At 39.3% G+C, this 27,021-nt stretch overlaps 2 protein-coding genes across 7 annotated transcripts in view; one reads left to right on the forward strand and one right to left on the reverse strand.

Annotated features, from left to right (window-relative positions):
* The window catches only part of LOC127950970 (beta-1,3-galactosyltransferase 2), a 115,843-nt gene extending 104,163 nt beyond the window's left edge, over positions 1-11,680 (reverse strand). The window contains exons 1-2 of one of the 5 annotated variants that reach the window (XM_052548461.1): positions 11,213-11,582; positions 2,292-2,872 (exon numbers count right to left, since the gene is read on the reverse strand). In XM_052548461.1, coding sequence (XP_052404421.1) covers positions 2,292-2,802 — 511 coding nt within the window. In that variant the 5' untranslated portion in view covers positions 2,803-2,872; positions 11,213-11,582. Of the gene's footprint in view, positions 1-2,291; positions 2,873-11,212 lie in introns of all 5 variants that reach the window. The other 4 variants (XM_052548459.1, XM_052548455.1, XM_052548453.1 and 1 more) reach the window with 4 other exon arrangements.
* The window catches only part of LOC127950968 (parafibromin), a 150,304-nt gene extending 124,480 nt beyond the window's left edge, over positions 1-25,824 (forward strand). The window contains exons 16-17 of one of the 2 annotated variants that reach the window (XM_052548449.1): positions 25,201-25,342; positions 25,600-25,824. In XM_052548449.1, coding sequence (XP_052404409.1) covers positions 25,201-25,342; positions 25,600-25,636 — 179 coding nt within the window. In that variant the 3' untranslated portion in view covers positions 25,637-25,824. The remainder of the gene's footprint in view (positions 1-25,200; positions 25,343-25,599) is intronic. The other variant, XM_052548448.1, reaches the window with a different exon arrangement.
* Positions 25,825-27,021: the final 1,197 nt, after the last annotated feature.

Genomic DNA, 27,021 nt, shown 5'->3' on the forward strand with positions numbered 1-27,021 from the left:
GCTCTTTAGGAGTTTTCTCTGAGATATTCAGTGTTCACAAACATGTCACTTCATATATATATATATATATATATATATATATATATATATATATATATATATATATATATATATATATATATATTATATATATTTCAAATATTCATTCTCAGGTGTTTAATTTTGGTAATAAGTTTAATTTGTCATTTTTACTAGTTAATAAATAAAGCATCAACTCACAACAAACCCTCTGCAGTTTAAACATGAACCCCAGTTTGGGAAACCCTGGCATACTGTAATGTTTAATGTACTTCATGGTCTTAATAACAAAGAACAGATATGAGCTTAGGTCAAAAGTAATCTAAACGCAATCAAAGTAGTTAGAATACATTACCAAATGTGTAATCCAATAGAATAGGTTACAAACTATAACTTCTCTCATGTAATTTGTAATCAGTAACAGACTACAATTTGCAAGTAATCCACTGTCCAGCAATGAGTACTTGCTTGTAATGTAAAATATTTTGGATTTTGAGAGTAAATGCATCTTTGCACAGTAAACTTCTGTTTGACTTCTGTTTAGCCAATAGATATTATTCAAATACGGTTTATAAAAGGTCACTAGGGAGCATCGGTTTCTCATCTACTGTAAAGTTTTCTTTCCGTTCACCACTCACCACATCACACCACAGCTGTTTCCTCCAGCGACAATCTAGCCCTTAACACATATGAAAGCATCCTTTAATTATACTTATTTAAATATACTTAATTTAATTATACCTACGTTATACATGCACTACTGTGCAAAAGTCTTAGGCACGTTAGTATTTTCACCCCAAAGAATGGTGTTTGGCCAGTTATTTATATATTTTTCTGTAGTGTGTCAGTAGAAAATATCAGTTTACATTTCCAAACATTCATTTTGCCATTTAATTTTAATAATAATCAAGTGAGATTTTTGAATGCACAAGCAGTCTGTAAACATCCGGTGCTGCACACAGAGATTAGATCTCACCATCATCAAATCTGTCTGTGATCACATGAAGAAACGGATAAAACGGAGACAAACTTAATCCAGAAGAACTTTGGTCATATCTCAAAGACGTTTGAAGAAACCTTTCTCCAAAACTACCTGAAAAACAATGTGCAAATGTACCTGGACAAAAGCTGTTTTAAATGCAGGGTTTGTCACACCAAATATTGATTTGATTTAGTTAATAGAAGTTAATTGATTCATAAAATCCATTTATAACAGTATTTTTGAAAGCATCCTTTTCTACAACATATTTACACAACCTAAAACTTCTCACAGTACTGTAGCTTTGAAGGCAGGTTTCTTAAAATGTCCTGAAGATGTTGCTACAGTTCCTCTGGATTTAATTTTTCTCAGTTTCATCAGTTTCTTCTTAACTGAATATTTTATACCCATTCAAACAGGCAGGCTTGTGAAGATCATTAAGATTACAGTAATTAAAAAAGAAAAAAAAAAGATAATCAAAAAAGCCCAGGTAAGGTTGTCCAGAAACAAGAACTTTAATCTGTTGTATTTGGAAGAACGTGAAATGTCACAGGTATTTTTAACTTGATGATAAAACCTCCAAAGCAGAACAAATTTTTAATTTTTTGAACTTTTGTTTATTGAACTTTCTACCCAGTCGTTTTGCAGGGATTGTGCTTGTTGCTCTGCAGGTGCTGCCAGTACTGGATGATTTCATTGGGGTGAAACCCATGAGAGGTGATCAGGTTGCTGTACCTACAGCTAGAGTAGGGCACTCGCCAGTGATTGAACAGATTTTCATTTGGTGGTGGCGTTGGCTCTATCTTTAGTTTAGCTAGACATATACCCACGTAAACATCCTCTAAGTGCAGTCTGGGTATGGTCAGAGATGTCACGTATATCCTTTGGGCCACGTCGCCTGAGAAGACGTACCCAGTCCCAGAGCAAAAGGTGGGGAATCGCCTACCAGGGTACACTTCTTCAGGCATGTACCATTTACTCTCTTTGTTTCGGTTTGGGGGCATATGTGACATGTGAGTACCTGTGAAATACTTCTGTGTTGGTTGCCCTTTGGTCTTTAGGAGTTTTTCTATGAGATATTCAGTGTTGACAAACATGTCACTGTCTGTCTTCATGACATATTTGGCCTCTGGACAGTACTTTGTAATCCAGTACATCCCCATCAGTGTTTTCAGGGTAAGGTTTTTGTAAGTATCCCTGTAATCTTGCTGAACGATATCATGATATCGATGACTTTCTTCCTCTATTGTGTGCTGCAGTATGCTGCCATCTATTTGGGTGTCTTTATTAACACCTATGAAAAAAAGACGGATGAAACCCAAACCCCCAGCCACACTTTCATTGGCCCACGTTTTCCTGATGGCATCCCTTGCGTCTATTTCCTTGGGCTCAACCTCAATCAAAAGCACTAAGAAAGGAGCTCGCTGCAGACATGCGTTTGGCTCGTTGAGGATGTACTCATAAGGCTCCTCTTTAAGTATCCTTGCCACTCTCATTTCTTCACTCGAACTGATGTTCGAAAGAAAGGAGCTTTCCAAACCCTGCTGCAAACTTTCATCCAAAACTGAGATTACATTTTCTTTTGAATTTAATGGTGAAGGGAACTCTTCAAGCTCCCGCAACTTGGTTGGATTCATCATGGTTAAGTTGGAGAAGGTTTTCATGGTTTGGAGTTCTTGAGCAGCAAACATCTCCTTGGTGAAATGACAAGGCCATTGACCCTGAAAAACGAGGCCTCCAGCAAACATGAGCACTATGAGGAAAAGGGCCACACTGCAGTATCTGTGCCTCCGCTTCCATCGCATGATCTCTCTTTGGGTTCTTTGGATTTGTCAGGCCTCCCAAAGAAAACAGCAAGTCCAGATAGGTGGAAACCTGCAAATAAAAATGGGAACAATTTTTTTATGTATTGCTACTGAAGAAAATGTTTCAATTTGTATATAATGGATTTAATATTTTGTGCATATTTCCATTTGCATGATTGTACATGGATCTTGGTGTGCTACATTCTTTTTGGTAGCTGGAAGTATGGCTAGGTTGAATTACTGTAAATAATGCCTGATAGCCCTAAGGGCAGTAACTCTCTTTAGATTTTGTAGACCACAAACTACGATGGTTATAATATCGGGTATTATGTGCATTATTTAATGTTAAAAGTGTCTAGTGTGAGTTTGAGGGCCCTATCTTGCACCCAGCGCAATTGACTTTGTACACCGATGCATGTGTCATTCCTATTTTGCACCTGCGCAAAGCGCGCTTTTCCCTTCACAGAAGCACATCGCTAAACTAGTGAATGAACTTGCGCTCCCTGGGCGGTTCAGCGCAAAAAAGGAGGCGTGTTCCGGCGCAAACAATCCCTGGTGCTATTTTGCTGTTCCATTAAACAATTGCGCCACTGACCAGAAAAAACCCTAGTCTATTTTAAGGGCGCATGCTTGACCATAATGTATAGCGTGCACAACACGCATACACTTTGCTCATGTAATCTACACAGATGCAACAGTTATTTTTGCAAATCATAAATTGTTACACTAAGAAAATATTAACACATGAGATGACGGAAATCATTGTGGTGTGCCACGAAGATGTGAAAAAATATGCATAAATCTATAGCTTACAGATTATTCAGGCTAATTGTAGTAATTAAGGATCAGACCTTTTTGTCCAATAGTGGCAAGACATATATGTATATAAGGACATCTGACAAATTGTGGCTATTTGCTCCCACGCCTGTTTAACCGACGCTATTTTGGGTGGCTTTCTCCCATCCCCATACAACACAACTTCTCTGTCTTTCACTGCTCTTACAAGAACATCAGTCTCCTCGGCTGTGTACCGCTCCTGGCGTGCGCCTGGTAAATACGCCATAATAATAGCAATCCATAATGGAACTTGCGCACCTGCTTTTAAAGGGAATGTTGGATGACGCTCTGATTGGTTTATTTCACGTTACGCCCAAACCACACCTATGAATAATGAAGCTACTTCAGACCAACCCATTTTAGATTTGCGCCGGAGTTAAGAGCCATTTATCCCGCCGGGAAAATAGCAACAGCGCCGAGACCCGCCCACAAACTTACTTGCGCTTTGACACTTGCATTTCAGATCGTTAAAATAGGGCCCTGAGTGTCACTGCGTGACATTTATAGTCATACTGAAAGCAACAATAGATATTTTTCCTCAGATCTTGAAAATAAATTAAAAACTGTGTGACAAAGATGGTGTCCGTCACTCAGTATGTAGTTTTAACAATTTTAAAAAGATTTCTTATTTATTCATTAGATTATAAGCTTTTCCATTTCGTTGGGTTTGCAGTGTGCTTCTCACTTCTGAATGGCTGTGATTTAAGTGATCCTCTTGCATCACGGTGTTGTGCAATGTGTTGTATGGACAGCCAAATTGCTTGTGACTGGAATCTTGTCGCATTGTTTGGTTAGGACAAGGTTTTGGCTGGATTACGAAGATGCTCCCCTGTGTGTTAAGGATCGTGGAAAGAGAAACTTAAATCTTCATGGGTTGGCTATCGATCCACTCCGGCTGACATACTGAGATTAGATATGCGAACACACCTTATCCAATTGCAATCCAGTGACAGGGAAACACTTTTTGAAAGACAAGACAGTAGCCTATAGGATGTTTTTTTAATGTCCGTTAGTCCCCAAATAGCATTATCGTCTTTTTAATGGAGATGCGGCAAAAATTTCACCATTGTTTTTATCATTTATTAGTTTTAGCTTTTAGTAGCGTTTACAAATATTGTTCATCCTCATCTTTGTTGACGAAATTAACACTGTTTGCACCATAGCAGCATTTTAAATTAGTATACTCAAATGTATTTTAAACATTAATCTCGTAACAATATTTATTTGCTGTTGTGATATTGCTGTGTAAATTATTTAATTTGACTGTAACAGCCCTTTCACGAGTTCACGCGTGCATATAATTAGCTGAGGTATGGTATGCATATTTGGCGTGCTGTCTGGGGAAGGGCTCCGAGCTCGGGAATGGCCCGAACCTAGAGTACCCCTCCTTCCCCGTCTAACGGCGGGAGCACACACGATCGAATGGGTAAGCCTCTCTAACCATAGAAAAGGAAATTGTGAGTTTGTCTAGCCGGGAAACTCGCCGACATCCGCCAGGAGCTTGTACTCACGGCATCGAATGGGTAAGCCTCTCCAGATGAAAGACAGAAAGGTAAAGTAGTGTGGCCAGGAGGCTCTCACCAGCATCCAACAGGAACTTTGTGCTCGCTGTATCAGCTGGGGATGGATGGAAAAGGTAAGTTTAGGATGGAAAAGGTAAGTTTGGGTGGTCGTGAGGCTCCCGTCAACGTCCGATGGGAGCTTGTACTCGCAGCATCGGACGGGAAAGCCTCAATGACTGTAGAATGGGAAAGGAGGTTCTTGCTGGCCTCCCGCGGGGGGTGGATAGTGCACAATGACAGCTTGGTTGCTGTAAAAAGGAAAGGAAAGGTTGTCTCTCCGGCATCCAATGGGAGCACACACATTGAATGGGTAAGTCTCGCTGGCCGAAGGATGGAAAAGGTAAGTTTGTCTAGCCGGGAGGTTCTCGCCGACATTCAATGGGAGAATCTTACTCATGGCATCAAATGGGTAAACCTCTCCTGGTGTAGAAGGAAAGGTAAGTTGTGTGGTCGGGAGGCTCTCACCGGCATTTGATGGGAGCACACACGTCGAATGGGTAAGTCTCGCCGGCCGTAGGAAGGAAAAGGTAAGGTTACCTAGCCTGGAGGCTCTCACCGACGTCTGATGGGAGCACACGCATCGAACAGGTAAGCCTCGCTGGCTGTAGAGTAGAAAAGTAAAGATGTCTGGCCGGGAGGCTCTCGCCAGCATCTGGTGGGAGCTCAATACTCACGGCACCAGATGTGTAAGTCTTGCCGATCATAAAAGGGTAATGTTTAGGTTGACTAACTGGGAGTTAAGTGTACGACGAAATAGAATTTCCTGTTCTGTCAGTGTACCTTGAATAAGTGCTATGAATCCGGATGCATGGGCATAGCTTAAAGCAGAGGCAATGTCATCCTTTCCCAGCCAAGAGTTTAGAGATTATTATTATTATTTTCTGTTTTTTCTCTCTCTCTCCATATTGATTGCATGATCGTTTTTCTACGGTTGGGAGAGATAATTTTTTCAAGAGCCATCGAGGTGAATATGCTTTTAAACAGCAAATTATATGGAGCTGATGGATTGATTAAGAGTTTCTTATCCCGGAATTTTCAGATTAACCACTCCAGTGGGCTTATGAGAAACCGAGAAGGCGGGGCTTCAAAATAAATCGTGATCAGCAATTTTTTTTTCTCCCCTATAGGGGAAATCTGAACAGATTATTTCAGTGAATAGCTGAAACGTAATTAAAAAAAATGGCGACATTTGAGGTCCCATTCAAGGACTTATGATTGCTGTAGCATGCCTGCAGTAAAAAATTGTCCAATATTAAAGATGGTGTACATTTAAATTAAATGTCTAACAAAATGAGGATTAGGTTGTACAGTGGCATCTAGAAACTATTGTCGAGACGTTTGAGCCCTTGAAGAATTTTGATATGAGCATGTACATTTGATTGTTAGTGATTCATTACTTTAAGTTTGTTCCATGGAACAGTATAAATAATTGTTTTACGAGAGTAGTGTCGAGCTGTTTTTGTATATATATATATATATATATACTCCTGTGGGAGCGAGAACTGCAACGGCAGTAGGGAAGGATGGAAAAGGGCTCCTGCGGGAGCAACTACTGCTACGGCAGTTGGGAAAATGCAGAAAAGAGATATGGACACTGCTGCAGTAGTGAAAAAATATAGATAGGGGCTCCCAGGGAGCAGACGCTGCTGCGGCAGTAGAGAAATATAGATAGAGACTCCTGCGGGAGCAGTCGCTGCTGCGGCAGTGGGGAGATAAAGAAAAGGCTCCTGCGGGAGCAGACACTTCTGCGGCAGTGAGGGAATACGGGAAAAGGCTCCTGCGGGAGCAGACACTTCTTTGGCAGTGAGGGAATACGGGAAAAGGCTCCTGCGGGAGCACACACTGCTGCAGCAGTGGGGAGATACTGAAAAGGCTCCTGCGGGAGCAGACATTGCTGCGGCAGTGAGGGAATACGGGAAAAGGCTCCTGCGGGAGCAGACACTTCTGCGGCAGTGAGGGAATACGGGAAAAGGCTCCTGCGGGAGCAGACACTTCTGCGGCAGTGAGGGAATACGGGAAAAGGCTCCTGCGGGAGCAGACACTTCTGCGGCAGTGAGGGAATACGGGAAAAGGCTCCTGTGGGAGCACACACTGCTGCAGCAGTGGGGAGATACTGAAAAGGCTTCTGTGGGAGCAGACATTGCTGCGGCAGTGGGAAGATACAGAAAAGGCTCCTGTGGGAGCAAACATTGCTGCGGCAGTGAGGGAATACGGGAAAAGGCTCCTGCGGGAGCAGACACTTCTGCGGCAGTGAGGGAATACAGGAAAAGGCTGTGGGAGCACACACTGCTGCAGCAGTGGGGAGATACTGAAAAGGCTCCTGCGGGAGCAGACATTGCTGCGGCAGTGGGGAGATACGGAAAAGGCTCCTGCAGGAGCAGACACTGCTGGGATGGCTGGAGTGAGGATTGGCAGTTATCGATGGATAGATGGGGCTGTTAAAGAGGGTTGGCTATGGTAGATCATTGTTTTGAGTTAACATGGATAGGCTGAAGTAAATGGGAGCAGGAAAGGAGGAGGAGAGATAGCTGCTAGGGCCACCCGTGGAGCTTGCTTCGGCTGCTGTAGTTGTTGGCTGCAGGAAAAGTAGAACTGTTAGTAACAATTGATGGGGCAAGCTAAAAAAATGCCTGGGTAGCCTACTGTGTTGCCAGCTTAGCAATTGGTTGCTAGTTGACAATTCCTCAAGCCTTGTCCGCATTATTACGTTCCTGCTGAAAAACTATGTTTTCCTCTCATTTTGGCCTACTGGCTTGTCTCCAGAATGGATACATTTGGAATGCTTTTTTCACGTTGTAGTATGGACTGTGGGTTTTGAAAACGATGAAGCATGTTTAGTCTTGTAAAACATTGTATCAATAGACATGATTATAACCGTAACGATAATAACAGTTATGTGCTATTCACTTTCAAGCGGTTTCTAAAGATATTTACTTTGCATGCTTTTTCGTATTACAGTCCTGAAAAGACAACATAAATTTTACTCACACTTGCTGTCCTGTGGCAAAACGCAATGGTAGTTGTGTTTTAGATAAATTCTGAGTGATCACGCAGGTAAATGGTGAAATATGTCCCTTAATAAATTAGTCCTGCCAGAATAATTGCATGCAACTTATGTTGGTCATCTCAGTGAGGTTTAAACTTGCACAGTAAGGCAAACGTAATGTCTTCAGACATTTCAGTGTGGATGACTTGCCTTGAAAAAATGCCTTGGCTTCTTGGTAAAAATGGCATCATTATCTGACAGAATTACGTCATAACGTCTTTAACAAACTTTAGCCGTGAAACCTGCATTAAGCGTCTTCACCTGAAAAATTTATTGACTTACGACGCTCGGTCTGCAGTGAGAACTGGGGTGCGGCCCAGGCTGGTTTGTTGCTGCTCGGGGAGAGCCTGGTCTTGCACGGTCTATTGGCCACATCGTGTGGCTTGGCGAGAAGAGCAGCTGTCGTGATAACGCTTAATGGTGCTCGGCGGCTGGGTTTGGCGAGGTAGTAGTGATCATGGGTCCGGCAAAAAGTGGCAGAACTGAAAAAAAAAAATCCCCAGTAACATTACAGATCTCTTCGTAGGAAGGAAAATTGGGTCTGTGATAAGATGACAGACAGAGCGAACCGAATGCTGATTAACCGTCAGTGGATAGAGGTAAGTCAGCGATATTTATAATGTGGGAATGATTACTAGATTGTGGTCCACCTGTGTTGATTAGGCTAAGTATCTTACTCACTCCTCCCGAACCTTGTTACGAGAACATCATATAGTGTTTATTGAATTTATTGGTCAGTTGTAAGAATTGGAAAGATGATGCAGATGTATACATTTTAAAAAGGTTATGGAGTTTTTTAAAAAAAATAGGGCCTAAAAAAGTTTAATAAATCCTGGATTAAATATAAAAAATATGCAGACTTAAGTATGTGAAAGCTGATAGAACACTAATGAAAATATTGCTCCAGAATAAATTACTTACTCCACCAAAAATCTCATTGATCCGGTGCTTTTGTGTGGATATTTTGTATGGAATAGTGTCTGCTGATATGAAATGTTATTTGTTATATCTTAATAAATGGCATTTATGACCGCAATGATGGTTTGTATTTTTACATTTAACACATCACACACATGAGTGTTGTATAATGTGTTTTTCCATAGCAGGTTTATTTCTTAAATTTCACATAAGGTGGTATTGAAAAAGTCTTAACAGGTCTTAAATTTAACTTTTATCGTATCTGTGAAAACCCTGAATTAATAACAGGTGTCTGTGTGTATCATATGGATCACTTCAATGGCACCTAAATTAAATTAATTTAATTGGGGCAATAATTATTTACTTTTTGTTTGTGCCATTTGCCATTTTGGATCTTGAAAGGCTCATTCTTCATAAACATTAAAATCAATTTTTGTAAGAAATTCTGAGAAATCACGTTTTCTGTTTAAAGTCATTTGGGAATGACATGAGCAAGTTAATAACAGAATTTTATATTTTTGGAAGAAATATTCCTTTGATCTTAATCAGTAATGCACAGTATAGAGAGGTTTTGTTCGGCAAGAAAACTATCCAGGAGCTTCTTGTTAATATCAGTAACTTTCCGTCTGCTAATCAACTAAAAAGCAGCTGCACTACTTTGTTTCAAAAAGTCATTTATATTTTTATTCCCTTTAGCCTTCAACAAAGAACCAAATAATTCATACTTAAAGACTTAAATTGTTTCTTTTATTTTAATCTAACCTAAAACATGGACTGATTCAGTAGAATTGATAACATTAGTTAACATGAGATAACAGTGACTGCATTTATTGATCTTAATTCATATTAATTGAAACTTTTATACATTATAAAATCAAAGTTGTGTCTGTTAATATTATTTAATGGAGCTAACACGAACTAACAATAAATAATTGTATTTTTTTATTAACCAACATTAACAAGTAATATAAACTACTGCAACAATTAATTAAAATGGTTAGTTAATGTTAACCTGCTTTAACTAAAGTTAACTAATTGGATCTTATTGTGAAGCATTTCCTATTGTTCATCGTTCATTTGAACTTTAACACTAGTTTACTTTATACTTTTTTGTATTTTCTGTCTTTTAGTAAAAGATCTTTAATAAAGCTATTTAACCTGTTAGGAGGACACTTTTTTTATTTTATTTTATATAAATTAATTAATTGTGTTTGTAAATGTAAACCTCAAGCTAAAACACGTAATTTGAAAAATTTGCATTGTGCCCCAAAAATATTTTAATGTGCTCCTAAATGTGTTCGTTTGGGAAAAAGGTAAGTGTCAAGCCCTGAGGAATCTAAAGTATAGTCATGCAGCAGAATAAGAGAATAATATGAGCTTAATAAGCACTAATAAACAGCCAGTATTCTAATAATAAGGATGCCGATAAACAACTAAATGATCGTGAGAATTGGTCTCTAAACTAAATGTTACAGTGGTGATGTATTGCATTATTTTTGTTCCGTTTTTAGAATTTCTTTTTATTTATTGGTCATTTTATATTAAAAGACACCTTTGCTGTTTACAGCTAGTAGCAACATCATTTTCATCCTAAAATGAGAATTCAGTCATTTACTTGCCGTCATAATTGTCCAAACCTGTATGATTTTCTATTGTGGCACTTCAGGATACTTCAGAAAAACACCAGAGACTGCTCTCAAAATGTCAAAGTCCTCTTTCAATAACAGCTGTAAACATGGGCAAAGGTGGCCGTGTTATTTCTTTTCCCTTCTCTGCTGTATCTATATTCAGCCGTTGTGTTTCCACTAGCTAATTGTAAGTAAACCCCAAGAGACTGAAATGCATTTTCATGCAGAATCTTGAACGCATCCAAATCATCAAAAAAAGCACAAACAGGCTTTGAAACCTGGATTGCAGGAAATAATGAAACGCATCAGCACAGCTTCGGATAGAAATGTGCAGATGTTTGAAACCTGGATTGCAGGAAAGAATGAAACGCATCAGCACCGCTTCGGATAGAAATGTGCAGATGTTTGGTTTGACGTACCTTTCTCTTGGACTGAAAGAGATGCTTGCTGTTCATCAGTCCTGTTGCAGATAGATGCAGTGTGCTCTGCCATTGTACCTTTTTATAGCTCCTGCCATTCTAGTCTGTTCCTCCTCCTGTGGTTTGCCACTCCTTTGCTTCTCATCTCTTTGAGGTGCAGAATTTTCATTTTCTGCAGATTTTATTGAGGATTTTCTCTCCCGGTTTAGCCATTCATCCAGACATTTCCTCATTCCCAGTTTGAATTCCTGAGACCGTTACCAGCCTTTCTTTAATTGATGCAATGCAGCGCTAGACAAGGTGGTCCGCACCTATTCCTCAAAGACTTTCATTCTGCTTGAATGTATAGTGATGCTGTGCAGCTTCCTTTTGTGCTGTTTCGCTCTGCTGTTTTGATCATTGGGGTAAAAAAAAATAAATAGAAGAAGCTGCTGGGGGAAGGGAGGTGAAAATGTGCGAGAGCACTGGTCTGCCAACATCCTGAAGAGTGCGCACACACACACGCACACACACCGCTCCATCCATGTGACCTGCTTGAGTGAGCGCCCTCCCTCCTGACAGTTAAAGACACCCAGTGTACATTACGCTGCTGACACACTTACTGCAAGACTTATGATCATTAACGATTCCTGGTTCTGTTAATCAAGCTTATTTTGCAACACTTCCAATCTTGCAGGAATAGATGTACTTGAGGTTCATGCAGAATCTGCCGCTTTGCTTTCAAACATCTATTGAATGCAAAGTTATGAATCTTCAACAGTAAATGGGAAGTTAAAGCAGTCCTATAATGACATTTTTATATATTTTATATATTTTAATATGATTCTTTAGGGTCTAAATGAAAAGTTGTAACAAGCGACTGCAGTGCAAAGTACACTATGGGTTACTGATCAACTGCAGTGTAATTTTTAATAACCACATAACCTACCATTCAGCATGAAATGCCAAATAATGAATAGACACAAAACATTACTAACATTTATTGACAGAAATACTTTTTTACTGAATTCCACAGAGAATAAGTTATTTACAAAAGAAAATGCAGTAACAGCAAAAATAAATGAAATGATGACATTAAATAACATACATTTTCACAGGAAAAAATGGTTGAATTTTCTCAGCCTTTAGAGGTTTTTGGCATACAGAAGTTTCCTCAGCTGGTTTTGGGGTATTCTGGGCTGGAGAATCAGGGTTGTGCTGCCCTCCTGTGTGGTGCTAACGCTCAGGGACAATATGTAGGGTTCAGACCTGTCCTTGATTTAAACCTAGACACATAGCTGTCTATCACTACCTGTTTGTCTGGTTTGTCAAACTGGGACGTGAGATTCTCAGGTATGGAGAGCTTCAGGATATCGTCCATATAAGTTTTGGGTCCACAACAACGTCCTCAAAGACAGGTTGTCCAAGTACTCTGTGCATTTTTTTTTTTTTTTTTTTTTTTGTTATTCTCAGTTTACTCAAAAGTAGTGTTGTTCACTTGTGTTGTAGCTACATAGTTTTGTTTATAAAACTGTCTATAAGGTGTCTCATAAAATTATACAAAATTTATGTTCAGCTTCAGATAATATATTTCTGTACATACAGTGATTATTTTGCATTTAAATAGAAGTGGTTTCACTCACAGAAGGTTGGTTCTACTTTCACTGACTTTGCAGAGCATGTTTTTTTTTTTTTGACCACTGTAAACCACCTTAAATAGTGGCTCTCCAGCTGCTGTCGTGGCTTGGGGATGCCCAGCATTTTTATTATAATGTAGGGCTGCCAGGTAGAGTCTATAGAGAAGAAGAGGTTGCACTTTATTTTACAGTATGTGTACTAACATGTACTTATAGTGTACTTACAGTATATTTATTTAAGAAAGTTCTGGTAACACAAGACAACTACATGGGGTAAGGTTAGGTTTAGGGGTAGGTTCAGGGTTAGTACCTAGTTATTACTTAGTTATTGTAATTACTATAATGAGTACATAGTATGTACATGAGGAACAGGACTGTAAAATAAAGTGCTACCGAAGAAATAATGGTTAAACATTACTTAGGTCACACTTGCGTGTTTGAAAATGTGTATATAATCCTTTCCCAATTATACTGAGTTACCTGCATAACATTCCCAGGAAAGAAAAGAGAACATTCTTTGGCGCAAAGCGCAGAATTACGCTGTGGATTGCCTCCAGTGATGAGGTGTGATGAAGAGGGCTCAGGTTTTCAACATCTTTCAGAATCCAATATATGTGTTTTTTTTATACTTCGATACCACTTCTGCAGTCTTTGTTCTGAGCAATCCTCAGCAGTTTCGTTGATACTCCTAATAATATAAACAAACAAACTGTAAATCAGCCATGCAGAAAGATACATTGTGTTTATTGAACACAATATAATAAAAAGGAAGTTCTGGTCAAAGGTATGGTTTTGTATCATAATGCATTGTAATAAAATTGTACTGATCTGTTTAAAAAAATAACCAGTCTGTGAGACTATGATAGTCATTAGGCACATAAACAACACATACTCAGACAGGAGCTACATCGTAATACTGTGTGATGTTGGCCTCCCACAGGTATTTTTGTATTTGAGGGTGCCTGTCTGTAACAATGCTGCCAAAAGTCACACTGTGTGTCCTCAAGAGATCAAGGCTCCTCCTTCAGTTTCATTGCCTGGAATATCTTAGGTCAGAAAAGAGGATTCCTTCGTTTAGCATGACTTCAAGGACAGTATGTTCATTTATTTATGTTCAGGGTTGATCTTTGTGGTATTACTTGCAATAGTAAATTATAGGTTAGACCGTAAAATCCTCACTAACCTACCTGTTTAACTTTGAAGAAAGAGGCACCTTTGTATAATTGGCTGACTATTCCATTTTCTGAAGAAGTCACAGTGTGGGCAGCATTATTTCCACAGAGAGGAATGTGCCAAATACTGACAATTGAACAAAATAGTCTTTTCACTTACGTCACATCTGTTGGCTCAGTCAAGGTTGTGACAGAGTCATCTGGATCATATGTGGAATCCATAGGCTCTTCCACATTAACAATTGATCTGGCTCCAGAAGGGTCCTCCTCTTCCTCTTCTGGCCCCAAGCGAGATCTCTGTACTTTTGTAGTGCGGACGCAAAGTCTTCATTGTTCAGTTTCTTTTGGCTGGCAACATGTTGCACCATGGTCAGTTCTTCAGATGTGCTTGCCTATACAAAAGCAAATTAGTGATCAGATAACATAACTTATTCCTACATAATATTAAAAAACATCAATTAGTCTTGAATCATATGCATTTCCAGGATGTAAACAGTATATTGCCGGTATTGTTACCATTCATCTTCATGCAGATAAAACCATTACAACACTTACTTTTTTATACATCTTAATTCGTAACAGACAGTTATAAACTATCTACAAGCATAATGTAGTGTTACCACGTTAACTTGACCACCTGCGTACACAGTTTTAAACGTGGGATTATGAATTATATTGAGAACGTCGTACCTAGAAAACATGCCGTAACTCTTTGCCTTCTGATCACCTGGAGATCTCGGAGTTGGCTGGCGTTCTAACGATACCCTTGACTACCAGAGACGCTCCGGTGCCTAGATGGAGGAATTACGTTAAGTTCCCGGCAGCTGTTTAACCGGAAGATTTTCATTGTCAATTATTGCATTCTGAGGATTTCTGTTCTTACCTCTGGACTTCTGATTCAGTTAATTAAAGACTGTATTGCTGCATATCGCTCCTGGGTCATCTTTCTCTCAACACATCACAGAATAATCTGGCCAAATGGACCCAGTGAGCAGCAACCCCTTTCAGGGGTCGACATCAGGAGGAGCTCTCTGCTGCAAGACAGGCCATCGAGTCCCTGTCCTCTCAGGTATCGGACCTCTCCACCCGTTGCCATCTTCTGCGTCCTGGAGCACCCGTTCCCCAGGATCACCGTAAGATGCCAGAACCGCGGATAAACAATCCTCCGTGCTACTCCAGTGAGCCCAATCAATGTCACGCCTTCCTGACGAAATGTGAAGTTGTCTTCTCTCTGCAGTTCTCGACCTACGCTACTGATCGAGCTCGAGTTGCCTTCGTCATTTCACTCCTTGCCGGACGAGCCCGAGAACGGGGAGCTGCTAACTGGGAGGTTGACGCGGACTGTGTGTTAAATTTTTCCCAGTTTAAGGCTGAAATGATCCGAGTTTTCGATCGCTCGGCTTATGGAGAGGAGGCTTCACGATTACTTTTCATTCTTCCCCAGGGAGGGCACTCTGCAGCGGACTTCTTGATCAAATTCCGCACTCTAGCTACCACTAGTGGCTGGAATGAGCCAGCTTTGGTAGCCCGCTTCCTGGAGGGACTCTGTCCTGAACTCAAGGATGAGATCTTCGCTCAGGAGGTGCCTGCTCGTCTTGACTCCCTTATCGATCCGGTGATCCGTACAGAGAAGTGACTCAAGTTACGCCACCGGGCGCCGGGAATCGTCTCTGCTATCTGCTCCGCCCGATGTCACTACTTCGCGCTCTGCTGGTCTGGAGCCGGAGGCAATGCAGCTTGGAGGGCTGCACATCTCTGCAAGGGAACGAGAACGCAGAATTACAAATCGCCTGTGCATGTACTGTGCCGCCCCTAACCACTTTGTCAGCACATGTCCAGTAAAAGTCAGGGCTCGCCAGTGAACGGAGGGCTACTGGCGAGTGCTTACTCCAAGGACTCTCCATTGGGATCATGTACCTCTTTTCCTATCTCTATCCACTTGCCTGACTCTTCAGTCTTTTGTTCTGCCCTTATAGACTCTGGCGCTGAAGGAAACTTGAGACGTGGGCTCTAGAACATGGTATTCCCCTCATAGACTTAAGAGACTCCACCCCCTTTTTGCCTTAGATGGAAGTTCACTTCCTAGGATTCAAAGGAAGAATCCTCTCTCTCACTGTCTCGGGGAACCATACGGAGACTATTTCTTTTTTAATTTTCTCTTCCCCTTTTTGTCCGGTGGTTTTAGGACACCCCTGGCTGGTCAAACATAATCCCTCCATCTCCATCCCTCCTGTCACTTCTGTCTCTGTTTCACAGGTCGAGCCAGGTGATTTGTCTGGAGTCCCGGAGGAGTATCTTGATCTGAGGGAGGTTTTCAGTCAGTCCCGGGCAACCTCTCTTCCTCCTCATCGGCTGTATGACTGTAGCATAGACCTCCTCCCAGGTACCACTCCTCCGAGCGGCAGACTCTATTCCTTGTCAGTCCCTGAATGCGAGGCACTTGAGAATTATCTCTCTTAATCTTTAAATGCGGGTACTATTGTTCCATCCTCGTCTCCACCCGGCGCTGGTTTTTTCTTTGTTAAAAAGAAGGACGGTTCTTTTGTGTCCCTGCATAGACTATCGAGGGCTGAATGACATCACTGTTAAGAATCACTATCCCTAACCACTGATGTCATCTGCCTTTGAATTATTGCAGGGAGCAAAGATTTTTACTAAACTCGATCTCCGTAACGCCTACCATCTCGTGCGCATCAAGGAGGGTGATAAGTTTAAGACCGCTTTTAATATGCCCCTCGGTCACTCGGTCACAAGAATACCGGGTTCTTCCGTTCGGTCTAGTCAACGCACCTGCCGTGTTTCAGGCCCTCTTAAACGATGTCCTCCGGGACATGCTCAATGTTTTCATCTTCGTCTATCTCGACAACATTCTGATATTTTCTCCTTCTCTCCAAGTGCATGTCCAACATGTTCAACGAGTCCTCCAACGCTTACTGGTCCTGGCCTGGAGACTCCGCAGTCTCCTCCCTGATGGTAGCAGGCTGAAGAAGCTGTGTGATGGGTGGGTGGGATCACCTGTGATGCAGAGGGCTTTGCGGCTGAGACGTGTTCCATAAATGTCCTGGAGGGAGGGGAGAGAGACACCAATGATCTTCTCGGCTGCTCTCACTATGCATTGCAGAGTCTTTAGGCAGGACGAGTTGGAGGCGCCATACCACACAGTGATGCAGCTCGACAGGATGCTCTCGATGGTGCTTCTGTAGAAGGTGTACATGATGGGGGGTGGGGCTTTGGCTCTCCTCAGTTTGCGGAGGAAGTAGAGACGCTGTTGTGATTTCTTGGCCAGTGCTGCAGTGTTTTCAGTCCAGGAGAGGTCCTCTGTGATGTGCACACCCAGGAACTTGGTGCTGCTCACTCTCTCCACAGTCGCACCGCTGATGGTCAGAGGAACGTGCTGAGTGTGTGCTCTCCTGAAGTCTACAACAATCTCCTTTGTCTTCTCCACGTTCAGAGACAGATTGTTGTAACAGCACCACTTGGCCAGGCGGCTCACCTCACTCCTGTAGTTTGTCTCATCTTTGTTGCTAATGAGACCCACCACAGTCGTGTCATCTGCAAACTTAATAAAGAGGTTGGAGTTGTGTGACGTGTGCAGTCATGGGTCAGCAGAGTGAAGAGGAGGGGGCTCAGCACACATCCTTGGGGGGCCCCAGTGTTCAGTGTGATGGTGCTGGATGTTTTGCTGCCGACCCGTACTGCCTGAGGTCTTCCAGTCAGAAAGTCCAACAGCCAGTTGCACAGCGAAGTGTTGAGCCCCAGCTGAATCAGTTTGTAGATGAGCTGTTGAGGGATGATTGTGTTGAATGCTGAACTGAAGTCTATGAACAGCATTCTGACATATGAATCCTTTTTGTCCAGATGAGTGAGTGCTGAGTGGACGGCAGTGGCAATGGCATCATCGGTCGACCGGTTGGACCGATATGCAAACTGGAAGGGGTCTAGGGAGGGGGGAGGGCAGACTTGATGTGGTGCATGACTAGCTGTTCAAAGCACTTCATGAGGATGGGGGTAAGTGCAACAGGACGGTAGTCATTGAAGCAGGATGGAGATGGCTTCTTTGGGACTGGGATGATGGTAGTGGTTTTAAAGCATGTGGGAACAAGAGCCTGACTCTGACTCTAAGGGTATTTTTGGGGCCTGGAGAAGTTTTGTCATGTCCTGACATTTTGTGCTTTTTTTCAGTTTCTTATACACATCTAAATGGCTGAAGTCTAATCTCACTGTAATCAGCACAAACTGGACTATAATAATATGTAAGCAGTATGTATGTACATGCTTGTGTTTTTGAGAAAAAAAATGTTTAGTGTGGTTAGTGAAAAACAAAAAATGTTAAAACACTTGAATAAGGCAATAAAAGACATACAGAACATTGGTTCTCGGGATTTTTGAGAACTGGAGCTTGTAGCCTAGAAATTTTCTTTCTAAATTATGAGAAAATCATCGTTTACTCACTCACAGAAAACAATATATTGATTTAAATTTTCTAAGACACTTTTTTTTTGTAAAAGTCATATGCGAGTAGGCATCAACTATCCTGAATATCATTGTGATTTACACCTGAGAAGACAAAGAGTAAATTGAAAGAACAGTATTGTTACAGTTACATTTATTTGTTACATTTATATTATTTACATCAAGCTTTTGAATGGTATAGTATTGTATATTGTTATTGACATTTCATAAAGTTTCACTTGATTATACATTTAGTCAGAAATTATAGTTTGGAAAAAGTCTAACGAGTAAAATGTTTACACATTATGTGAAAACTAGTACAAGTATATAAATAAATAAAAAGAGACTTACTCATGTTTATGATCTCTGCTGAATAAAGTGCTTCATTCTTTTTTTCTGAGGAAATCCAAATCTCAAATCTTCAACCACATCACATCTTTTTGGGATGAATTATGTGTTATTCCTCTCATCGCGAAGCAAACAGTAAAATAAAAGAACTTGAAGAACAGTCTCGCTGCTTTTTCTTCTGTTGTGTGGAGTATTCAAGCCGCGCGCTTCAGTTTGAAACATTAGAATCTGAATAAAGCATTCAGCACGGGGGTGTGGTCACAATAGAAGATAATGAAGGGAGACGTGAAAAACGGACATTGCGTTGTTTTCATATTGATTATTTTATCACAGAATATTTGTTTTTGGCGCCACTTGTTTAGTTTAAAATAAGACATGTCAGCATTTCTATAGATATATCTCTCATGTCTCTTCGTTGAGTATTCACTGAGTTACAGTTCATTTTAATGACGCGTTTCTAAATGAAGATCAGGGCAGACAAAGGCTGCAGACAGCACACCTTGTTTGTTATCTTTATTTTATAAATGCAAAAGTTTTGTTGTTATGTCTATATACAAAAAAGGTAGACCCTTTACAGATTCGATTAGCAAAATCTTCATTTTCCAGGCCCTCTATCATTCAGTCCTGGATATACAAGGATCTCAATGAGGCTCCATTTTCAGATTGTTGATTACTACCCATTTTCAGTGCTTGAAAACCAAATGTTGCTAACTTTGTATACAGCTGAAACTAGCTGTATTTAAAGCAGAATGTCTGATGAATAAGTAATGCTAAAACTAGAAGGGTAATGTAAAAACCTGAATGGTTGATATTGAGATCCCAGTGCAGCTTTATGTCCAAATTGTATCTGTTAAGTTATGTTTTATATTCTGTGCATGTGTGAAGAGCACCATTTTGGGTTAGCACTTTTTTTATTTTTATTTTTGTAGTGCAGTTCAGTCATATATAGTTAGCCATATTCTTCCCATTTTTTCAGTGTTTATCTAGTAATCACTGTTGACACTCTCAAATATGCAAAAAGTAACAATATTGGCAGGTTCCTCTTTTTATGAAGGTAATATGCCGTCATAAAGATTTGCATTCGCAAGCCTGTGAACAGTGATTTGCAAGCAAAAACAACGGTTTAAAAAAACTGCAACTGCAAAACTCCATTATTGAGAGAATCGTGCCAAAATTGTATGTGCAGAGAAAAGAAAGACGGAGCTGTACATATCTGATTATTTCAGGAACTTTTCCCCCTACATACACAACAAGTCATTTAGGCATTTGCAACAGGATTCTTTTTTTTCATAGAAATTGGTTTTACGCAATAAGTTTTGCAGTTCTTTAGACTGTTGTTTTCGCTTGCAAATCACTTGCAGTGCTTTCGACCATCTTTGGTGAAAACAACGAGTCAAAAGTGTAAGTGTGGACAAGGTCTGAAGAATGCAGATCATATTTATTTATTTAGCATTAGCATTCAGCTGCAGTTTCACAACACATGAATTTCAATTACGAATAACAGTAAAATGCTGCAAATCATTTTTTTTCTTGCGTTTGAATAATGATTTACACCTTTACACTGTAACCAACAGGGCACCCAGTATTCTGGGAAGTTTGTGTGCATTGGGAATCATATTTTTAAAATAAAGCCAACGTAACACTCATTTTACACACAGCACACAGTGAAAATGACATGAATAGGACAGTGGGAAAATGCATAAAGCACTGCATATTTTAAAATCACGAGTTCAAAGTTTAAAGCATTCAATTCACACGGACAGACCATCACACAGAGAAAACGTGATCATGCTGGATAAAAATGCACACTGAAATTTGTGAAATTAAATGTTCGTTAGCCATTCAAAGATTTGTTTAAATGATATAAATGCATATTTGCTTAATGCTGACAGCAAACGAGAAAGTTTTATAGTGTTTGACTTTCTATTACTAATAAAATAAAAGCAATTGTTATAGTACATATATCACAATTTCTTTTGAGAAATTTCACAATTTTATAAAAGAAATTTCACAATTTTATAAAAGAAATTTGTCATGTTGGTTTTACTATTTTGCAAGTTGTCTGAACATTACAGCCAAACTAATTTCCCTATCATAAAGTTTTCAAGGTTACAAAAAAAGAATGGCAGATATTTATGCCAGAGAGATAGACAGATAGAGTGAAGAAAAAATATTTTCTTCAAAAGATTAAAGAATGACAAAGTTACACATTACAATTACACATAATATACAAATAAAACAAACAGTGCTTTACTTTCAGGTGCAATAGGTGTATTTAGCAGAAGCATTCAAGAAATTGAATGAACAAATATAAAAATAAAACCCTATATAAACTGTAAACTAATTCCTAAAGAAACGGTGTTAAATTTCTTCAGTCAAGAGCAGTGAGGGATTTTTCTCTTTGTGTTTAATTAATGTTAAAGGAATATTCACCCAAAAAAAATAATAGTGTTTTTTATACGAGCATTTACTCACTCAAAAGTGGTCTTAAACCCGAATGAGTTTCTTTCTTCTGAACATAAATGTTATTTTGAGGAACATGAAAAACCAAACAGTTGCTGCCATAGTATTTTTTGATGCTATCAAATTCAGTGTGGACCAGCAACTATTTGGTTATCCACATTCTTCAAAATATCTTCTTTTGTGTTCAGAACAAGAAAGAAATTAATACAGATATGGGACAATGTGACAGTGAGTAAATGTCAGAAATGAAATTTCTTGAGTGATTTATCCCTTGACAGCAATGACAATAAGCTGCATGTTTAAAAGGCCTACTGTCCCTTTAAGACCTGCACACATCTGATATACAGGCATGTAAAAAATTTTCTATCAACTGTTTATTTTCATTTTAGACATAAACCAACTTGAGTCTACATGTACACATTGTGTTTTGACAGTATTAGCGCAAAAGATAACTTGGTTCAATCATCAGGTGGTGTTTGACAGGCTTTAGCGTGTGCGCTTTGGGTGGATGCGGCGCTCAGAAAAAGCAAAAGCAGATAGACTTCAAGCTATGCATTATAATTCAAAATGCTTTCTTCTACATTAACACCAATATGTCGAAAGTTAGTCAACTAAATCATTTATTTTTTCAGTGTAGCCGAAAAGCTTATATCTTAATGATCAGTGTTTTTGTTTTAACTGAAACTCACATAGCACCAAACCTGTTTGACTATCATTTCATTTGTTGACCTTAGTGGCACCGGAGATTTCACACTTCACCTCTTCTTGACTACTTGAGATCAAGAATGTCTATAAAAAAATCATCTGAACATTCATCTAATCATTCATCATCTAAAGCATTTTGTGCTGACACAAACCATGTGTTTATGTACCTGCAGTATGATATGTGAGGAATGTTTTGTACAAAACTTTGACACACTCCACTCTTTAAGAAACAATCAATGCTCTTTTAAGCTTGAGGTGGCATTGCAAAGGATAATTTGTCCTGCATCTGCATCATTTTAGACACGAATGAAATGTTACAAATGTTCATCTAATGACTAATGTTTATAGTAGTATCATTTGCATAAATTATTTATTTATAATTTATTTATTTTTCAAATAATTTCTTGCCAGATTAACAATGTCCATATTTGGTTTTTGTTTTGTCTTTAGTCTCTCAAGCAAGACCCCCGCCTAACCAAAAGAAAAGTAGTTCTTTAACAACATGGATGAGGAAAGGAAATATATTGTTTTGAACAAGCATGTTTTTATAATTGGTCTTTATAAATTTATATGGTTTTATACCAAAATATAGTGTAAAATATTTTTTTTTTCTCTAGAATGTATGTACACGTACACTAAATAAATATTTAGTTGCCTAGATCATCGTGTGTCAAGTATAAAAGCTTATTTTTTTCTGTGTATTTTTTTAAAAACTACCTAATTTCAAGGTCTTATTTTTTTTAAATACCTACCTAATTTCAAGGTCTTATTTTTTTTAAATGCATTGAATATGCATTTCTCATTGTGTAGGATCACTGCTTTTGGCTGGTTTATTTTTAACAACAACAACAAATGTATTTTCCAGGTTCTAGAACTCCCATTACCATCATCCCTGCAGCTACAACATCTTTAATCACAATGCTCAATGCCAAGGATCTCTTACAGGACCTCAAGTAAGTGCTGATTGGATGATTTATTGGAAAGTCACTGCCAACAGATTGTCTTTTAACTTTTTCCAACCATTCCAAAGAAGTCCTCCTTCCCTTTAAAAACTAATTGGACTGCTCTTAATGCATCCGTCTGATGTCTAACCTTTTGGCCCTTGACATTGGAAGATGCCATAAAGAATTTAAACAATGTCAAACATTTAATGAATTTTAAACAATGACAGCTTTGAATATTAATATTTTGGCTTTACATAAAGTTGTTATGAATGAAAAATGACAGTGACATATAGATATGACAGTTTCTGCTAGTATTTCCTCTGCTCTGACATCTTTTGGAATTGAATGTGTAAAGTTGAAGCTGCTCTCAGGCCTGTGAATGCACCTTCAGAGGTGATTTTAATGATAATGAATCAGTTTTATCCTCTGTTCATGTAATTGTGTGTTAGACCGTGTCTGGAGACAGTTCAATTCAAGTTTATTTGTATAGCGCTTTTTATGATACAAAGCATTGCAAAGCAAATTAAGTTTCTACAATATTTAGTAGTAGCTTATCAGTGGTGACTGTCAGTTTATGTGCTTATGACAGGATTTTTTAGAAAAATGAATACAACAAACAGTCAGCCAGATGAACACTATTAACAGCAATTATTATGTGATTGCATATTAAGTAGCAATATTTGTTAGTTCTGTTTGTTGATTCAGGGTTAGCATCATCTGGGGTCCTCTGAGGGTTCAGAATCATCTCTTCTCAGGTGTTCTGGATCCAGACTGGAGCTTGTGTAAATCCTAGTTACCACAGGATGTAAATCCCATGGCAAAACAGAGAAACAAATAGAGACATCATTAGCATAGCTGCTGTTCCAACAAAGTAAAATTCATTAGTTTAACCCAAGCTAAAGAATAATAATGCATATTTGATCAGATACAACTGCAGTCACAAAGTATAAGATGCATTATTTGAATGCTTGGCGAAAAAGATGTGTTTTTAATCTAGATTTAAACAGAGAGAGTGTGTCTGAACCCCGAACATTATCAGGAAGGCTATTCCAGAGTTTGGGAGCCAAATGTGAGAAAGCTCTACCTCCTTTAGTGGACTTTGCTATGCTAGGAACTACCAAAAGTCCAGCGTTTTGTGACCTTAGGGTGCGTGATGGGTTGTAGCGTGGTATCAATGATGAATGCAAATAAAATGAATTTTATCTGGCTGATAAAATTGTTTTTTCTTGGCAGGTTTTTCACAGGACTGGTGAGCTCGTAAGTCCGTCCGTCCATCCATCCATCCATCCATCCATTTATATTTTGAACTTTGTTAATAATTGATCCATTCCAAAACCTGATGATTGAATCGATTCTTTTACCAAAAAAAATAAATAAATAAATAAATAAATAAATAGTTTGTCAATCAGTTTTTAAAAATAATCAATGCTGAAATGTAAATATAAATATAAAATATTTCATTCGCATGTTAAGGCAGTCTTTGTTGACACTTTTTAATATTTTATACTCCAGTTCACTGTAGTAACTTGTGAACTGGACAGATTTATTCTAACGTACTTTAAATAATGAAGACATCCCTAACCGGTTAAGTACAATATAATGAATTTGTAATATAATGCAAATTTTAATCAAAATCCTGTAATGCTATATTGTTGTCTCTTTGCAGTTAAAAGTCTTTTATAACGAAAGGCACAGAGCTAATTGCAATTATTTTGATGGTAGGTGAGCTATGAGTAATGCTTAGTGATGTTTTATCACTCAATTTTAAAGAGCAATTTTGTGAAGAATAAATATCGGTTCATTAAAATCAAGATTAATTCAAATTGATAAATCAATGTTGTCAGATTAGACCTAGCATCCAGACAGCAGACTTGTTTAGCTGTTGAAGTTTATCCGTCCTGTTTTCACGAAATAGACGCTCGCAGTCAAACATGGCATTGGAGAATCGCTAATCAAATGCCACTGTTTTGTCAATGCTTTTACCCCCAAGCTGAACATTGCAACCTACCAGCAAATTACCAATTTTGAATGCCCTTCATAGGCAATAATTCGGGCCTGAACAGTCAATTCAGAGACCGATTTTGTCGTTGTTTGTTCACAGGGATCGTGTAGTGGCCGTCTTCGTCCAGGGTCCTGCCTGGCAGTTCAAGGGCTGGCCGTGGCTGCTGCCTGATGGATCCCCCGTGGATATATTTGCCAGAGTTTGGTCAAGGAAAACGCAGAACATTATTTACAATACATTTAAAATGGGCAAGAGTGGGTTTCATTTCATGCCTATTTTCATTTAGTCCGAGCCTTTCATCTGAAGTATGACGAGGCACGGATGGACCCAAACGTGCAGAAGTGGGACGTGACTGTGCTGGAGTTGAGCCACCACAAACGACATCTGGACCGGCCCGTCTTCCTCCGCTTCTGGGAAACACTAGACAGGTCAGGATTGCAGCGCCCTGTCCCTTCAGTCCACCTGTAGCATGGCACACACTGGAGAGGAACATGTTTCAACAGTATTTTTGATTTTATTTATGTTTACGGATCTACGTCTTTGATCACTGTGTAGCCTTTTGAAGTTGATCATGTGAACCTGTCCCTGTTTAATTAAATAGTTCATCGATGAAACGATGCATTTTTCAACCCTAATAGTAATCTCAGTAGCGTTATATAGCTCATTATCTTCATCTCTTCTACAGATACATGGTCAAACACAAGTCCAATCTGAGGTTCTGAGAGCGCTGGCCGTCCACCGTCGAGATCTTCCCTCCCTAAGAGACCTGTCAAGATGGACTGCTACACCCCTGATCCTCTCAGCCTCGCTGAAAGCACTTTGGATTTCAGTATGCTTCACCCTCTGCTGACACCAGTTTGATTTGTAGCCTCTTCCTCCACCTGTAGATGAACAGGTCAAGGGCGGGCAAGAGGAAATGTAGATGTTTGGGTTGGTCCTTGAGATTTCTTAGTACATATGCATTTTTCTCACTTTAAAGCAGTTGGTAATCAAGGCAGATATTTTTTCTTCTCTTTATTTGTAAAACACAAGCTGGATGAGAGAACCATTGAAAATGGTAACTCGTTGATATGAATACATGACTGCTGTCTAAAACTCTTTAATGATAGATTCACTTTGTTCCCTTTTTTGTTTTTTTTCTGCCTTCTGATCTATGAAGCATAGAGTAGTACATTAAGGTTCACTACACAAATGCGAGTAGTAAATCTAAGTAAGATTAGAGGAAGGTTTAGGATGAGATGCCTTTCTTCAAAATACAAGCATTTAAATGACCAGAATTCTATGGTTATATGAAGTCTATACTTCAGATTGTTGATTGTGAATATGCTCTGTAATTCTGCAGTATATTGGAGATTTCATTAGTTTTATCCAGAAACCCAAGTTCTGCTTACATCTAATTACTATTTTTGAAATGGAAAATGCAGTTACTTCCATTACCCAAAATCAGTTATCTACAAGAGTACACCTTTTTCCTTTCTTTTTTTTTTGTTTGTATAAATGCATTTGAAATGTTGATGAATGCGGATTATTATTACATTTAAAAAAAAAATATATATAAACAAATGGTGATTAAAAAAAACTTTCAGAAGAGCCTCTGACAACTTTCTAAGTTTGTGCAGTCACATTGTCTGTTGTCCGTAGTAAAGCACAGCTCACAACAGAAGTCACTTTGGCTGCGTTTACACTTGGCATTAACATGCAATTACCGTGATCTGATCAAGCAGATCGGATCATCAGTCAATCGGAACACAGAGTATTTACACTTGGCAACATCAACTGACCTTTCTATCTGGATGACCGATCCGATCTGTCTTTCCCGTGCAATATTTAAACAAGTCCAAAGTACAAAGTACAAAACAAAGGTAAGTGTAGGAGTCTCATTAGCGTTCCACATGGGTGTTTTCTGACAGTTTGCGAGAGAGGGGGTGGGATTTTGCGTGATGTCGCTCTATGAATGCAGAAACGATGGTTGGAATGCATTTACATTACACTGAGATCCGATCACAATGCGTCCTCTGGACCAGGACACGCTGTTCGGATAACATTGCATTTGAAGTGTGTTTACACTTGTCTTTTAGATGTGTATGTGGACAACATCCAGATACAG

Source organism: Carassius gibelio, chromosome B2, assembly GCF_023724105.1.
Source record: "Carassius gibelio isolate Cgi1373 ecotype wild population from Czech Republic chromosome B2, carGib1.2-hapl.c, whole genome shotgun sequence".
NCBI classification, from domain to species: Eukaryota; Metazoa; Chordata; class Actinopteri; order Cypriniformes; family Cyprinidae; genus Carassius; species Carassius gibelio.